The 16,803-nt window shown below is 42.2% G+C and overlaps 3 protein-coding genes across 3 annotated transcripts; 2 read left to right on the top strand and 1 right to left on the bottom strand.

Moving 5' to 3' along the window:
- The first annotated feature begins 5,129 nt into the window (after window positions 1-5,129).
- On the top strand, window positions 5,130-6,917 carry LOC148904618 (uncharacterized). Its single transcript, XM_089024854.1, has 2 exons — window positions 5,130-5,598; window positions 5,893-6,917. The coding sequence occupies exons 1-2, from the start codon at window positions 5,387-5,389 to the stop codon at window positions 6,308-6,310; spliced, it is 630 nt and encodes a 209-aa protein (XP_088880980.1). The 5' UTR covers window positions 5,130-5,386; the 3' UTR covers window positions 6,311-6,917.
- LOC148904619 (uncharacterized) lies at window positions 6,488-9,584 on the bottom strand. Its single transcript, XM_089025035.1, has 2 exons — window positions 9,495-9,584; window positions 6,488-9,145 (listed from the first exon to the last, which is right to left on the bottom strand). Exons 1-2 carry the CDS (start codon window positions 9,582-9,584, stop codon window positions 7,193-7,195), a joined length of 2,043 nt encoding a protein of 680 aa, XP_088881161.1. The 3' UTR covers window positions 6,488-7,192.
- Window positions 9,585-9,901: 317 nt separating this feature from the next.
- Window positions 9,902-15,983, top strand: LOC148904620 (uncharacterized). Its single transcript, XM_089025036.1, has one exon. The coding sequence runs from the start codon at window positions 9,902-9,904 to the stop codon at window positions 15,536-15,538; it is 5,637 nt and encodes a 1,878-aa protein (XP_088881162.1). The 3' UTR covers window positions 15,539-15,983.
- The last annotated feature ends 820 nt before the right edge of the window (window positions 15,984-16,803 follow it).

Below are 16,803 nucleotides of genomic sequence, written 5' to 3' on the forward strand. Positions count from 1 at the left end.
GCCACCAGTGGCTGTGGGGTAAGCGCGAACTTGATGAAGAATTCAATATTCATGTTTCATTTTCACTTCACGGTTAGAAGAATACTACATGAGATGGGAGTGGTTGCGCTGCCGGGAGATGCCACGTTTTATCCAAGAGATAATAAATACAGCGTGCCGGCTTACGACCGACTTTGTAAGGAGTTTGGTGTTGTAGGGAAGGATTTCAGGTGTACCGCGGGTGCTAACAATGGTTTGGGACATATTTGGGCTTATTGGGGGATTGGTGGACACGAGCTAAGTGATAAGGAAGTTCATGCATTGCAGTTGCGATGGAACACTGGGTATCACAAAGAAACTCACGACAGTAGCACCTTCTTTGAACCAAATGCTAAGACCACTAAGGAAGTTCGCGATGGACCTTTGTTTAAAGACGAGGGTGGTAAGTATGCAGGGGCCAATCCACTGATTATCAAAATTACCAACGACGAGCAAACGAAGCAATACTTTAATTTCATACCCCCAGAAGGTAAAGTACTAACCAAAGCTGGCCTTGCCCGTTTAAACCGCAGCATAGAAGCTTACGTGTATTCCATTCTCGGAGCCCAAGTGAACACCCGATCTAGCATAATTGGAAATACGGGCGCCGCAGAAGAGACGCGAGCCGAAGCTTTGATTCTATTCGAAAGTTCGATCTTGGAGGGCGACATTAGCAAGGGCGTACAGCGTTACCAACTAGCTATACAAAATTCTAAGGCAAGGTTGGACTATGCTGTAGCCCCGGGTTGTTGGTTAATGCCCAGTAATTTATCTATAAATACTGGCTCTGTAGTAGGATACAACAACAAACTTCAACGAGCTACTAAGGACATGAAGTTTGGGGTGAATGACGTGAACTCTGACACCATTAGGAGGCACTTAGTCGAACAGCCTAAAAAAGTGCACCATATGCGACCACCTAAGAAAGTGCAGCCAACAAAAGAAGCATACCGAGCGCCTAAGAAAGAAGAGGAATATGACCACAACTTACTAAAGGCCGGCTTAGCAGCTGCAAGCATTGGTTTGAGCTATTATATATGGCGATGAACAACCCCTACGTAGCTGGAGTAGATTGTGTCTATACGACTTACGAAGGCGAGAAAAAATACACCCAGAGCTCTTGGGTTGATGTCACTGGGATGTCCGTGAATTTGAACTACTCAGGAAAGAAGTTAATCCTTTGTAGCATTTGCCTTGGCTCCGTGAGTCATGCTAACATTGGTTTCAGATTCATGGATGAGAATGACGTACTGCAGCCTATGCGCGCGAAGACAAACAACAGGGAGCCTGCGCATTTCTCCGTAGAACCCAATCCAGCCAGCGCCGAAAATCAATCGGTTTGGACTTTCCACATGGTCGCCGATTGCCATGGGAAGGTAAAGCTGCAGATACGTATAGATGACACCGGGAGTGTTTGCATAAACAGCATAGAAAATCAGAGAGATAGTACCTATAATCACAAGACCATTAGCACTCTTACGGTATTAAGTATATGAACCCACACGTAAAGGAAGAAGGCTTTTATTACTATCCGGGAGAGATTTTTTACCAAGGGGATGAGTGGTTTGATACCGAAATTTGGGTAAAGGTTGGTGGTTTAGGATTGCTTATATGCACCCTTGACGTTAACCTACGTAATAGCTGTAATCTTGGGATTAGAATTGTTGACGAAAACGATACCCCACTATTTCCATATAGGGAAAAGAAAAATAACAGGCACTCATCACACTTTACGTATGAGAGTGCAAAGTCTAGCAACGAAAACCGGTCGACGGCGACATTTCATATGATAGTTAATTGTCAATACGCGAAGCTTCAACTTCGCCCAAGTGACACCGTAGGAGGTAATAAGTATGCAGGCTTTGTCGTATTTAATACCGCGACGCTTAAAGGTGACGTGGTGAACGCTGCCTGGAATCATAAGACCATTTCTACTATGACTGCTATACCGCTAGTTCCGCATTACCAAGGCGGCGCGAATACTATCTTTACTTATCCGCAGTCGAGGACGCCTCGGACGCTCGACGACGATAAGCCCCCAGTAATACACAAGGATAAGATTAGCCCTTCATCTTCTTCAGGAGTACCACGCCAATAGCTACGACTAATATCCAAATGTTATTTCCCACGAACTTTAACAGTTCGCCGCCGGTCTTCAGTGTCAGGCTAAGAACGCTACCAAGCAGCCCAGGAAGACCGGCTGCCATCTTTTTTCCCAAGTCCGTCAGCCCATTGCCTAATTTCTTTACCTGTGCACCTGTAGACTTAAGGAGCGCGAAAATCGAAGCTATTACGGTGCTAAGACCAACCGCGATTAGTATTGGGACGCCATACTTCAAAAGGGCTCTTTTTATCTTTTCCTTGGTGGTAAGCCCCAGCTCCCTTTCCTTGCCTTCTATTTGCGTTTGTAATTCCGCCAGTCTTTCCTGAAGGGTTTCTACTTCCTTTTGGGCTGCCTCCCTTTCTTCTTCAGGGCGAGTTTGATCTTCGATTATTACTCGCTGTCGATCTATTTCGTACTCCAAGTCTTCGACGACCTGTTGAAGTTGCCGTATTTATTCCTCCACCACTGCCTTGTCCAGCATTACTTGCCTTTCTCTGTCAACAGACTCCATTAATTCTTGTCCTAAGCGCTGTAGTTCTACGTCTTTTCCTGCCGCTTCATTCAAAGCAGCCCTTAGCTGATTCCTTGCGTCGCTTTTTTCGTCCAATGCCTTAGAAAGTCTATTCCTAAAGTCTACGATTTCGTCTGCATGGCTTTTAGTAGTTAGTTCATTTTGTTTAATGAATTCGTCTTCCAATTCTTCTATGCGCTCATGTAATGCTTGGTTTTCCTCTTGGACGGCTTCGAAGCGACTGACGAGACCGCCTTCTTTCTTGGTTACGTAGTCGAGTTGTCGCGTAAGGTCATCGATGGTCACGTTATTTTCCTGTATTTCCTTCTTAAGTGCTTCCTTTTCAGCAGTCTCGTCGCTCCCCAATTGGCTAAGTCTTTCTTGACGCTCCTCTTGCAGTCTGATTGCGGATCTGAGGGCATCTTCGCTACCCGGCAGTGAAAGGCGACTAACAAAGGCCTCCCTGGCAACTTCTGTATCCCTTTGAGTCGAAGTGCTTAGCATCGTCAAGTTGGGCGTTCCCAGCGCATTTGTGACTCCTTTTGGAAGCTGGTTGTTAAGCAGGTGGGAATTCTTCCTTTGATACAGGTTGTGCCATTTTTCCCTACCCGATTCTCTAACTTGAACCTGCCCTTTGTCTCCTATTTGGATGTCTAAGAAAGCCAGGTTTAGGCTTGGGAATCGCTCTCTTAGGTCCTCGATGAGGTCCGCCATTAAGTCCGACCGCACGCCAAGGGATTCCATTTGTAAGTATTCTGGAATGGGCGTGTGGGGGTTCTTAGACTTGAATTTATCTCTCAAAGAACGCATAGCATCGCGGGCCCTGACGCCATACTTGCTCAGCAATTTCTCAAAGAGACTTCGTCCGTCTACGTTGTCATCAGGAAGTAAAGACTCGTATTCTTCGTCATTAATATCAACTTGGCCTTCTTCGGTAAGGGGGTCGAAATCCGTTCCTTCTACTTCCATTATATATGATAAGCTCAAAGTTAAATCCCAACGTATTACCTAAGCAGGTTGGCGGACTAAAGGCAGAACGCACCTTTCACCGGGTCACATTCACCCCCAGCAGCGCAAAGCCAGGTGAAACGCTGTACGTAGGCGTGCCCCGCCTAACGGATAACCTAGTGTTGGTTCCTGGTACCCTGGCGCTAAGGTTCGACTTAGCGGTGCAGCCAGATACCGCAGACAAGCGCTATACCGTCAATAACGTGGGTAGGAACCTCGTCTCTAAGATGAGAATCAAGTTTGCCGGGGAATCCCTCTTAGACTTAAATAGGTACGATCTGTACACCACGTACAAAGACTTATGGTTAACAGCCTTTGACCGTGCACAAAAGATAGAGCAGGGAATTGGAAGCGTTATTCTTCGTAAGCTTCGCAGCGACACCGACCCGGCGCCTACGGACTCCAGCGGATCGACCGCAGTAGCAGACGCAACAAGGGTAAAGACCGCTTATGGTAGCAAGTATGTCATTCCTTTGGACTTTGAAGTGATTACGAGTCATGGCGTGTATTACCCCAGGCAGTTATCCGAGTTACAGTTTGAAGTAACCTTGGCGGACACTACGAACGTCATTGGAGGCATGGACAGCGCAATTAGCGGGACTGTTGATCCTTATTCTATCACCAACTTAGAGCTACATTACGAAACCGTGTACAGCGAAGATTTAGCACGTAGCGCTGGCATGGAATACAGCTCCGGAAAGGCATTCCTTTACGACCACGTAGTGATGTATAAGACGTTCAGTTTCTTGGATAAGACGGATGAGGTTATCAACCAAAGCATCAACCTCCCACGAAGAAGTCTCACGGGGTTGATGTTGGTGTTTGCTAAGCCCTATGAGGCCGGTAAGCGCGACTCCGAAGCCTTTCACAACCCCAACATTACTAACGTCGGCGTGAATATTAACGGGGTTCCAAACAAGGTCTACTCGCAGGGAATAAAGCCTGCAGACGTGTACAGAGAAGTAAAGCGTAAGTTTGGCGACCAGGTAAGTCCCGAGGAATTCTTTAATGATAAGTACGCGCTGTGGATTGACATGCGCACCATTAACGACGAAGACCTACATGGTCAGGGTTTACGTCTAGTAAATACGCAGGATGGCATAACATTGGAGATCAAGCGCACCAAGAACGCCAGTGCGAGCGACGGCGACAAAATAAACTGCTACATCTTCGTCGTCTCAGACGCGCAACTGAGCGTGGAAATGAACCAACTTAAAAGTGTTGCATATTAAGGTTAAAATATTTCTTAGATATACAATGCTACGCGTATTTGAAAACAACGACACCAAGCTGCAATGCATAGTGCAAGGCGAAACTTTGTACTTCAAAGCGAAGGAGGTGGCTTTGGCGTTAGATTACGAGAACACCAAAAAGGCTATTAGTGACCACGTGTCTGCGAAGTACCAGAAAAGGCTGAGTGAGTTAAAGGGCAACTTACCCCCCAAAATGACCCATTTTTAAGAGAAAGTACATCAAATGAGAAACACAAAAATTCAATTTTTAGAGGGGATAGAGCATCCGTGTTCCTAAAAAAATAATTTCAAAACATCGCATATATCGCTCTGGTGGCCGCCATCTTGCACTTTTATCGCGGGCTCAGAAAAACAGGTAATGACGTCACAACGTCATAAGAGTTCACGGCGTCAAGTTGTTTACGAGCGTTTGGTTGACTTCTTCCCCTGTTTCTGAGACGTTTTACTCAATATTTTACGAACGAAATACGGCCTGGTCATTCAATTAAAGGCATGTCAGAGTCTAATTCTTTTTCCGAAGACTCGGACAGCTCGAGAGACGATTTTGCTCAAGAATTTTTAGAAACGGACGAGTTTGTTTTACGGCCATATCAGTTCGAACCAGAAATAGAAATCTCCTCAGATGAAGAGTTCAGAGAAGGATCTGACAGTGACATTATTGAAGACGATGAACAAGAGAACAATCGACTAACAAATTCAGATTGGTAAGTTTTACTTCTTTCTTATCACGATAAAACTCAACTACGTATCCATTTTTTACAGTCGTGTTTACCACTTTCTTGCACTGTATATTTATGCATTTTAATCTGCCTCACGACCTTTGCAACCAAAAGCAAAACCAAATGTCACAATTAAACATCGCTTGGTTGTCAATAAGTTATATACTGTAGGACACAGATTCAGGGATATAGTTGTGTCACAATTTGTGTATATACTCTCACTTGGGACAATCATTGATAGTGTTCAAAAATACTAAGGATTGTTTTATTTGTTAATAGGTGTACCTGTGGTAGCTGTCAAATTATGGATACAATAGCTGAATGCATTTGTTGCCAAGAAATCCAAAAAGTAGTTGCAACATGCCAGTCTGTTGTTGAAGATGGAGATGCTGATGAACCACCACCATGCATTACTCAACATCCTGGATTCTTACCTGTTTGTGGCAATAAGTATGTTCTTCGAACCGCATGGGCTCAGTACAAACAGCAATACAGAGATGCTTATGAAGGCCCAGAGCAGAAGCAGTACAGACACATTGCATATAGACAACTAGCAAGATGGTGCTGGGGAGTTCTTGGAAAGGAAGTTCGGGTTGTTCTGCCCTCTTGTGCTGTCATGTGCATCAGAGCACACTTCCCTCCTCCTGGACTAGAGGAGGACTTTCAGTTTGAGGGTTTTCATTATGCAGATGATTAGCTTGATATAATGTTGCATGGAGTGAATATATACATTTTATTTATTCCTTACTTCAGTTACTATACAGAGTGGATTTTTTTCTATCAGGAAAAATTCCTGGAATTGCAATTTTTTGGCATATTTAATTGCAAGATAATTGAAAACAAAAACATAGACTAGAAAAAGCTGAGACCAATATGCATAAGAATCATGTATTCATTTAGGATGCAGTACACGGAAAGGTGTGTTATATAAATTTCTTTTTTATATAAAAAGCTTTTTGTTGGTACAAACATTTTTTGAATGTTTTACATATTTTATTATTAAAAACACACTAAACAAAATACCCAGCTGAATAGTGAACCTAGTGTACAAAGCACTAGTGAACACGATCACTAGCCAACCAAGCAAAATTTGCAGTTATACGAGTCCTGGCAGCAAAAAAGTTAAATATGCTGAAGCAAATGTCACCATTCAATTGGATATTTTTCTTTAATATATTCATACTGGGGGAGACTCCCATATATAAGGTAGTGTAGATAGGTAAAGAAAAGACCTCTTTTTTACAGTCAATTCTTACCTAAATGGAAATAATATTTTAATAAAATTTTCATTTGAACATCTAAAAGGTACTGCATACTTATCTGCCCGTTTCATCAGGTCCCCTTGTCATTTTTAAAAATTACATATTTTGTATATAGCATTTATACTTGAGTCTGTCGTGTACCTTTCCATATCTGGGAGCTTTTTTCATTAAGGGATATCTTTTACCAGTATTTTACACGACTGTCCAAAGATAGCCTGCAAAGCAGAGGGGGATTGGGACTTGAGGGAGGGGAAGAAGGACCAAACAGTGGAGGGTCATATGACCTGCAGGTACACAAAGGCTAATTCTAATTTAGATTATCTTGAAAACCTGGACCGGTGTTTCTGAATCAATTCCTGTTTATCCGGTGCAGGCAAACTTGCAATGTTTGCTGGTAGGTCTACTTCTTCAATTTCCTGGAGGTCAACTTCTGAGCCATCACACAATCCCAGCACTTTCTTTTGAAGCTCAGGAAGGAAAGAATAACTTTTCTTTTCCAACACAGGCTTAACTACCCAACGCTTGTGCATTTTTGGGAAACATGGGCGGTATCTTGCCTCTCCCATCCTCGTCCCCGGCTTTTGAATCACAGCTTGGTTCCTTCCTGTGTTGTGGTTGTTGTCAATGGCTGCCAGTTGTGTTCTAGCAACCATACCCTTGTAGGAGAAGTGCTCTCTCTTTGGGCAGTACTTCAGGATCATGGAGTGGTATACTTCAAGCCCACCTGTGTGACAGAAGTCAGTGAGCTTTGCCAAGTCCTTCAGCAGTTTTGGTTGAAGGACCACTTCTTCAAGGGCTACATGAGCTGCAGATCCTGGTTTTAGCCAGCACTTTTTACAAGCTTCTCTCCGGGTTAGTCGAGGATGGTCACATTTTTTGAAGATCTCTGCATCTCTCCAAGAATGCTTGTTTGTCACATGATGCAAGATAGAGACCCACTTCTCTCTCAACAGCTGCACACTACCATTGCATGTTGCTGCACACCACCACAGATGGTTTGAGACCGACTGGATCCAATGTGAAAGGTCAGCACTTTTTTTCAACTTGGCCTTCTTGTTGAGTTTCTTCACAACAGATTTTGACAAATGCCATACGTCATATTGCTGTTTGATGTGGCTGTAATCTTTTTCCATGGTGCTAGTGATTGAGGTATGTCTGTCAGTAGTTATCCTCTTGATGTTAATATCGTCCTCATCCTCAAGACTACCAAGACTCCTAATGAAACCTTCTTTCTCCATAGCATTTGAAGATGTTGTTTCTGTGACCTGAACCACAGAGAAGGAAACTATCTTCCCTGAGTCATTGTCCATAAATGTGTATGTACCATACTTGGCATTATGGCCAGGGCTGTCACACCGTCCATCCCCATTCAAGTATACAAGAGGCTTACTTGACAGTTCTTGTAAAACGGCTCTTCTTTCTCTTTCCCAGGTATCATTTATTACAGGAAATAGATACCTATTCTGATTTTGGTAAAAAACTTTTTCACTGATAAATCGTAACCCAAGACATGAGGCAAAGTTTTGGATTCTTGTAAAAGTGTTACCAGTGAACAAAATAGATGAGCAGATTAGAAGGTTTCCTACCGGTGCACGATTGATGAGAGGCTGGGAATTCCACAAGCAGTTGTGACCTTTCATACATATGGTTTTAACCGTTACCATGCTTCCTGTGCAGGTAATGTTGGTGTCAGTTACGATGGAACCACAGTTGATACAAAACCTGAACAGTTCACCTAGGCATGCTGCAAATACCAAATACTTTGGCTCTTTGATGTAGGTGTCAAAGTGATACTCAGGTTCAGACTCTTTGTCTGTTGAAGAATTTGTTTCTTGTGATGAGATAATGTATTCATCCTCTTCATCACTTGAAAAAAGATTCACTTCTTCATCTGACAAAGGAAAAGACCCACAGGACTTTGCAGATTTCTGTGGTGATACATCATTCTTGCAAGACTTTTGTGGTGACACACTCATGGGTACAGAGGGAGCAGTATAGCTGTATGGATGGTCATGCAGGATACTGTTCAATTGCTCAAATGTTGAATTTCCTTCTACTTGAATGCAGGCATCAGAAGTCTCAACACTAACATCCACATTTTCTGTTTGGGTTGAGGTGCTTTTTCGTATTGAAAGCTTTTCATCCAGACAGCACTGGACTCCAAAGTCCCTTTTGTTGGAAGGTGTTTCATCGAAGGAAACCTCCATATCAGATTCTTCAACCATTTCATCAAGTGCATGTGTAGTTGGAGTCAGTAGGTTATCCAATGTCTTATGGGGAAAAAGAAGTAAACATAATCATTTATAGAACAAATACAAATAACAATGAATGGCAGTTACTGGGGTTCTCACTGATTCCGATAGTTGAGACGACACTCAAGCTTTAATTGTTTATAGGACTTTCATTGACTCCATATGAAAGAGCGTATAACTTATTCATCCGCAATTCATCATAACTAAACCCGCAGCGGTAAACTTAGTATTAAGAATTTAATGTATTGGTTTGGTCTGAGCACAGTCACAGACCAGTCACGAAATAGCTCTAATATATATATAAGACTTACATATTACACTGACAATCTAGCAGTGCACGTGCGAACACAAACTACAAATCACCTACCTCTTTTTGTCGTTGTCGTCTTATACGGTTTTCTGTCGTAGCTCTTCTTTTACTAGGGATGGTTGATGTTTCGTTATGCGCGAAAAGCATGAATTTAATAATAGATTCCTTTCTGCACGCACGCACGAGTAGCTTGCCTCGGATTAAGTCGCATTTGTATATAAGTAAGTGACGCTAATTTAAATTCAGTTCGTCGAGTTTCAGAGCAAGCTACCGGGTAAGTCAGATCGCTTAAACTTTATATATATTTTTCTACACAAGTAACGCTTTATTTTGCTTCGCATTTTTTAGATTTCGAACCAACTCGTATATAACTCGCGAAGAGAATTAGTTCTGAAACCGTAGCTTGTAACATTTCGTCAATAAACGAAACATTCGAAATCCGAGCTCACCAAGACGACTGAAACATGGCCGATGACGTTAAGAACCAAAGACGAGCAGCTAAAGGCAAGTTTACCAGAAAATTAAACGAAGTAAAGAAGGCTATCGACGAAGATTGTGGAGTAGAAATAGTCAAGAGAAATTACGACGAATTGGTTGAAACCTGGAAGACCGTTGAGTTAAAGCACGATGTTTATACCACATTCCTGACTGATGAAGAGGTAGAAGCCGGTGACACATGGATTCTGGAATTGCAAGATTTGTTCAGCGACGCTATGAAACGCCAGAATCAATACGAGAAGAAGAAAACGTCTACCGATAATGAAGCCAAGGAACAAGAAGAAAAGAAGCAAGCGGTTCTTAGAGAAGAAGAGAAATTTCAACGAATGTTAGATCAAGCGTATGTGAGAAGGAGTAGTGCCAAAGCAGTCTTTGGACAAGCTATAAATATTGTGAAATATTCGTCGCTTGCAGCCCTCAAGGTAGCCAAGAAAGAATTAGATGAAGCCTTTGCCGACTGCAAGAAAGCAAACAACGAGTATCTCAGCCTGCTACCCAGAGAAAGTGCCACTCTAGAAATCACGTGGATAGTCGCTATACAGAATATGTACAGTCAAGCTGCTGAGGAAGTTGAAACAAAGTTGACAGAAGAACTAAGTATTCAGGAGACAGCAAAGATGAATAATCTACGGTTGGAAAAAATAAAGATGCCGAGATTCGAAGGAGAATTAAGAGAATATCCGAGATTTAAAGCAGATTTCCAGAAACAAGTTATGACAAGTTTATCAACAGAAACCGCTCCATATACGCTAAGATCCTGTCTTGGCAAAGAACCTTTGGGCGTGGTTAAAAGCGTGGATGATGACATCCACCAAATATGGAAACGCCTAGACGAGAAATATGGTGACCCATCGAAAATCGCTGATGCTATCATAGATACCATACGCAAGGTAAGACCGATAAGAGATGGAGAGAGTAAGCGATTGATCGAATTTATTGATGTCGTGGAAGATGGCTTCAGAGACCTTAAGAGACTTGACCTTGAAGTCGAAATGACAACTACTAGTTCTGTTAGTATAATCGAGAAAAAACTGCCTGCCAGTGTGAGAAAAGAATGGGCTAAGATGGTGACGGATGATGACAGTAAAGTTGAAAGAGTTAACAAGTTCCCTAGTTTGTTGCAGTTTTTACTAAGCCAGAAGAGAGCGATAGAATACGACGCAGCTGAATTACGTACAAGCAACACTTCATACAAATCAGCAGCCCATCATGTAGTAGCTAAAGAACAAGATACTCGCCAACCAGGAGAGAGACAACAGCGTTATTCTGATGGAAAGATTTCCCAGAAGTGCTTGTTACATGACAACGCGGATCACTGGACAGATGAATGTCGTATTTACTTATCTAAGCCGTACAGCGAGAAGAAAGATCTAATAAAGACGAAAAAAGCATGCTGGTCATGTCTTAAGCCAGGACACTTGTTCCGAGACTGCAAGAGAAAAAAGAACTGTGGAGAAAGTGGTTGTACCAGACGACATCACAAGACACTTCACAATCCTGAAGAAAGTCAGAACAGTACTGAGGAACCTGTAAGTAACCAACACAGCAAAACACAAGATGAAGAGACACCAAAAGGTAAACGTGCCACGTCCTGTGACAGCTTAGCAGAAGAAATTTGCCTCCTACTTTTTCAAAAAATTCCAACACCTAAAGGAGACGTAAATGTCATGTGGGACAGTGGAGCATCATTATGTTTCATTACCAACGCCAAAGCTGAAGAACAAAGATTGCCAAGCAAGAACGCGCAATTGACTATTATCAAAGTTGGGGGTAAGACGGAGACGATCGACTCTAAAAGGTACAAACTTCATCTGATAGACAAGCAAAGATGTGTGGTAGAGATAGATGCATTCGGGATAGACAGAATCACATCGGACATCCATAGCATCGACGTCGAAGGAGCAGTACATTTATTCAAAGATATCAAGAGAGATGACATAGCAAGGCCTGAAGGATCTGTAGATGTTCTAATTGGTTACGAGTATGCTGCATTTCATCCAGAACCAGAGCAAAAGGTGGAACATTTGATGTTACTGAAAAACAGATTTGGACGATGTCTTGGAGGTAGACACCCACTTCTCAAGGAAGTCAAAGAGACGCGTAGCCAACACGTACTTGGAGGAGTTCATCATGTTAGTCAGGTAAAGCCCAAAGTAGACTTAGAAGATTTCTACAAGATCGAGAATCTTGGGATCGAGTGTACTCCTCGTTGTGGCGGCTGTAAATGTGGAAAGTGCCCTCCTGGATCGAAGGACTATACGCTAAAAGAAGAACGAGAACTGAAGTTAATTGAACAAAACTTGAAATTCAACAATGAAGAAAACACATGGACCGCAGATTACCCTTGGATAAGAAATCCAGCTGAATTACCAGATAACAGGAAAGCAGCAATGGGATTGTTGATGTCTACAGAGAAAAGATTAGTCAAGAATCCAGAACATGCTAAAGTCTATCAAGAGCAAATAGATGATATGATAAACAGAAATGTCGCCAGAAAGCTCACTGCAGAAGAGATGAGACATTACAAAGGACCAGTCCACTACATTTCGCATCACGAGGTTCTTCGTCCAGATTCCAAGTCCACCCCTGTACGAATAGTATTTAACAGTAGCGCTAACTACATGGGTCATGTTTTGAATGAGTATTGGGCCAAGGGACCTGACCTGCTTAATAATTTGCTTGGAGTTCTCGTCAGATTTAGAGAAAATGAAACAGCAATTACTGGAGACATCAAGAAAATGTACCACACAGTCAAGATTGGCATCAAAGATCAGAACACTCATCGATTCTTGTGGAGAAATATGGAGAAGGATAGAGAACCCGACACCTACGTTATTCAGAGAGTATCGTTTGGAGACAAACCCGCTGGTACAATAGCTACTGTAGCCTTGAGAAAAACCGCAGAGATGTCATCAACAGAGTATCCTCAAGCAGCAAAGACCATCACAAGCAATACCTATATGGATGACATCATTGACAGCGTCAAAAGCAAGGAAGAGGCTAAATCTCTAACAACAGACATAGAGACTCTCTTGAGGAAAGGAGGATTTCAAGTCAAGTATTGGACGTTCTCACGTGAATCTAATCAAGGTGACGATAAACCGCTTTTACAAGACGAAAGAAATTCAAGTTCAGAGAAAGTTCTTGGTGTGGTATGGAGTCCCGTCAAAGACCAGTTCTACTTTAAAGTGCGTCTAAATTTCTCCCCGAAGAAGAAGAAGTTAAGAACAGAACCCGATTTGAGTGTCAAGCAGATTCCTGAAAGAGTTCCAGAGCCGTTGACAAAGAGAATGATTTTGTCACAAGTTAACGGGATCTATGATCCCCTGGGACTTGCTGGTCCGTTTACTGTGAAAGCAAAGATGCAGATGAGAAGGCTATGGCTGAATGATCCAAAACTTGATTGGGATGATCCTATTCCAGATATGTTCCAAAGTGAATGGTTGCAAATCTTCAAGCACCTTTTTGGTATGGAGAAAATATCGTTCAACAGATGTATCAAGCCAAGTAATGCTGTTGGTGATCCTTCCCTAGTCATTTTCAGCGATGGATCTAAAGAAGCTTATGGTGCATGTGCCTACGCCAGATGGGAAATGCCAGAAAATACGTTTGAGAGTAATCTAATCATGTCGAAGAATCGCCTGACCCCAGTAAAGAAGATGTCAATTGATAGAATTGAATTGTGTGGAGCAGTTCTAAACAAGCGTCTAAAGGTCTTCATAGAGAAAGAATCAAGATACAACTTTGTGAAATTCTACCATCTTGTGGATTCGCAAATTGTGCAAGCTATGGTCCAGAAAGAATCATACGGATTCAATACGTTCGCTGGCACGCGCATAGGTGAAATTCAAGAAAAGACAAATCCCTCTGATTGGTATTGGATTGACGGAGAACTGAACATCGCAGACTGGTTAACACGTGGCAAGAAACCTGATGAACTAGATGTTGACAGTGCCTGGCAAAAGGGACCAGAATTCTTGGAGTTACCAGTAAGTGAATGGCCAATAACCCAGAAACCCACAAGCATAATTCTCCCAGAGACAGTTCAACCTGTTATGATGGCACAAAACATCCAATCAGATACGTTAGAAGTAAGAATCAACATCGAGCGATTCTCATCCTACATCAGATTGCTGAGAGTGACAGCAAGAGTACTGGCTATGTATCAAAAGGACGCAAGTCCAAAAAGCAAACCTAGTTTCAAGAATGCCACAAAACCTCTATCTTCTGAAGAGATCGAGAAAGCTGAACTGTTTTGGATAAGAAACGCACAAGTACAACTGAAACAGAACATGAACAACAAGAGTTCAAAACGCCTTTGTCCTACAACCAACAAGGATCATGGTATGATAACAGTTGGCGGACGAGTAGATAAATGGATGCAAATGAGCTACAATCAAAATGAAGTCATTCTCCTACCCTATGATCATCGTTTTTCTCGTCTTTATGTAACGTACGTACATAATCAAGGACATTATGGCGTCGCGACTACTGTTGCCAAAGTCAGAGCACGATTTTGGATTATTAGTGCTCACAAGATGGCCAAGTCAATAAAGTTTCACTGCGTTACCTGCAAGAAATTGGAAAAGAAGACTGAGGAGCAAGTGATGAGCAAACTTCCAGTAGAAAGGTTAAAGCCTGCACCAGCCTGGAGTTCCATTGGCATCGATCTATTTGGACCCTTTAGCATCCGCGATGAAGTAAAGAAAAGATCCACTGGAAAAGCTTATGGAGTAATCTTCAATTGTCTCGGGTCAAGAGCGGTACACGTGGATGTCTCGCCAGATTATAGTGCCCAGAAGTTCTTGATGGTACTAAGACGTTTTGTTGCCCTGAGAGGTTATCCCAAGCAAATTATCTCAGATAATGGAACACAGCTCGTAGCTGCAAATGAAGAACTAAAGAGCGTGACTCAATCCTGGGACTGGGACAAGCTAGCAGAATTTGGAGCCACCGAAGGAATGCAATGGAAATTTACTCCAGCTGATGCACCATGGTATAACGGTATATCAGAAGCTCTAATAAAGTCGGTCAAGAAAGCATTGACAGTTGCCATTGGAAACAACATTATGACATTTTCAGAGTTGCAGACAGTTTGTTATGAAGCTGCGAATTTGGTAAATGAAAGACCGATCGGAAGACTCCCAACACAACCAGATGATGGCAAGTACTTGTGTCCAAATGACCTTCTTTTAGGAAGATCGACCTCAAGAATTCCAAGTGGACCATTTAAAGAGACAGCCAATCCAAGATACCGCTTCGAATTTGTTCAAAGTATCGTGAATGCATTTTGGAAAAAATGGACTCAGAATTTCTTCCCAAGTCTGCTCGTTAGACAGAAGTGGCATACCGCCAGACGAGATGTCAAGGTTGGAGATATAGTGATGATACAAGACTCAAACTTGGTGAGAGGAAACTGGAAGCTTGGAAAGGTATCCAAGGCTGAATCAGATCAAGATGGAAAAGTTCGACGAGTGCAAGTACAGTACAAAGTACCCAAGCAAGGGGAGCCGCGGAAAACCTACCAAGGAAGAAACTACACCACTGTAGAGAGAGCAGTCCAAAAATTGGTAGTTCTGATTCCTGTAGAAGAAACTGAATAATGAAGAAAAGAAGGACACTAGAAAGACCTAGTTTGAACTTTAGATAAGAATTATTTATTGAATATGCATCTTGTTTAGTTAGAATTAAGTGTTTTTCCAAGAATTAAGGTTAAGATAAGATTCTTTATTTAGGCCGGGGGGGAGTGTTTCGTTATGCGCGAAAAGCATGAATTTAATAATAGATTCCTTTCTGCACGCACGCACGAGTAGCTTGCCTCGGATTAAGTCGCATTTGTATATAAGTAAGTGACGCTAATTTAAATTCAGTTCGTCGAGTTTCAGAGCAAGCTACCGGGTAAGTCAGATCGCTTAAACTTTATATATATTTTTCTACACAAGTAACGCTTTATTTTGCTTCGCATTTTTTAGATTTCGAACCAACTCGTATATAACTCGCGAAGAGAATTAGTTCTGAAACCGTAGCTTGTAACATTTCGTCAATAAACGAAACAGTTGAAAAGTTAAAAATACTTGGAATTGCATCAGCCTTTAACCTCCTTTTTCTTTTTTCGCCTGTTAGTTGCTCCATAAGGTCGGATTCGAAGCAACCATCCTCGAAGTGCTCGCTACATACATAGCAATTCTTCAATGGCGGCAGATTTGCTCGTCTTAGACGAGAAATCCAAGCTTTCTGAATTTGTAAATCTTTAGGAATCTTGTGATAGCTAACATCTTTTGTTTTTGTCGAATAGTTAGTGCATTCAGGCACGCAACAATTAACCATTTTGTCGAAAAAGCCACTTCAAACTCTCATGCTTACAGAAAAACTCTACATATCCAAACACACGTTGACGTTGTGACGTCACACCTGAATGCGGTAATTTATCGCGGGCTCAAAGATGGCGGCCACCAGAGCGATATATGCGATGTTTTGAAATTATTTTTTTAGGAACACGGATGCTCTATCCCCTCTAAAAATTAAATTTTTGTGTTTCTCAATTGATGTACTTTCTCTTAAAAATGGGTCATTTTGGGGGGTAAGTTGCCCTTTAAGGGTAACGAATCGTGCCCCTTCTACTATGCATCCACATTCAGTGTTCATTTCCGAACCTGGGTTGTATCAGCTGATATGTAGTTCGAAGATGCCAAAGGCCGTAAAGTTCCAAGATTGGGTCTTTGAGGAAGTCCTACCCGCGCTAAGGAAAACAGGTAAATATGAAAGGCGCTTTGACGGTCCAAACAAGTTAGTATTCAAAATAGAAAATGAATTCGACCTGCATAAAAAAGTAGTGGACTACATCCGCAGGTTTTACCCCCAAATGCTC

The sequence above is a fragment of the Actinia tenebrosa genome, unplaced genomic scaffold (assembly GCF_029948245.1).
Source record: "Actinia tenebrosa isolate PJP-AT-01 unplaced genomic scaffold, QUT_ActTen_1.0 PGA_scaffold9__36_contigs__length_13948895, whole genome shotgun sequence".
NCBI classification, from domain to species: domain Eukaryota; kingdom Metazoa; phylum Cnidaria; class Anthozoa; order Actiniaria; family Actiniidae; genus Actinia; species Actinia tenebrosa.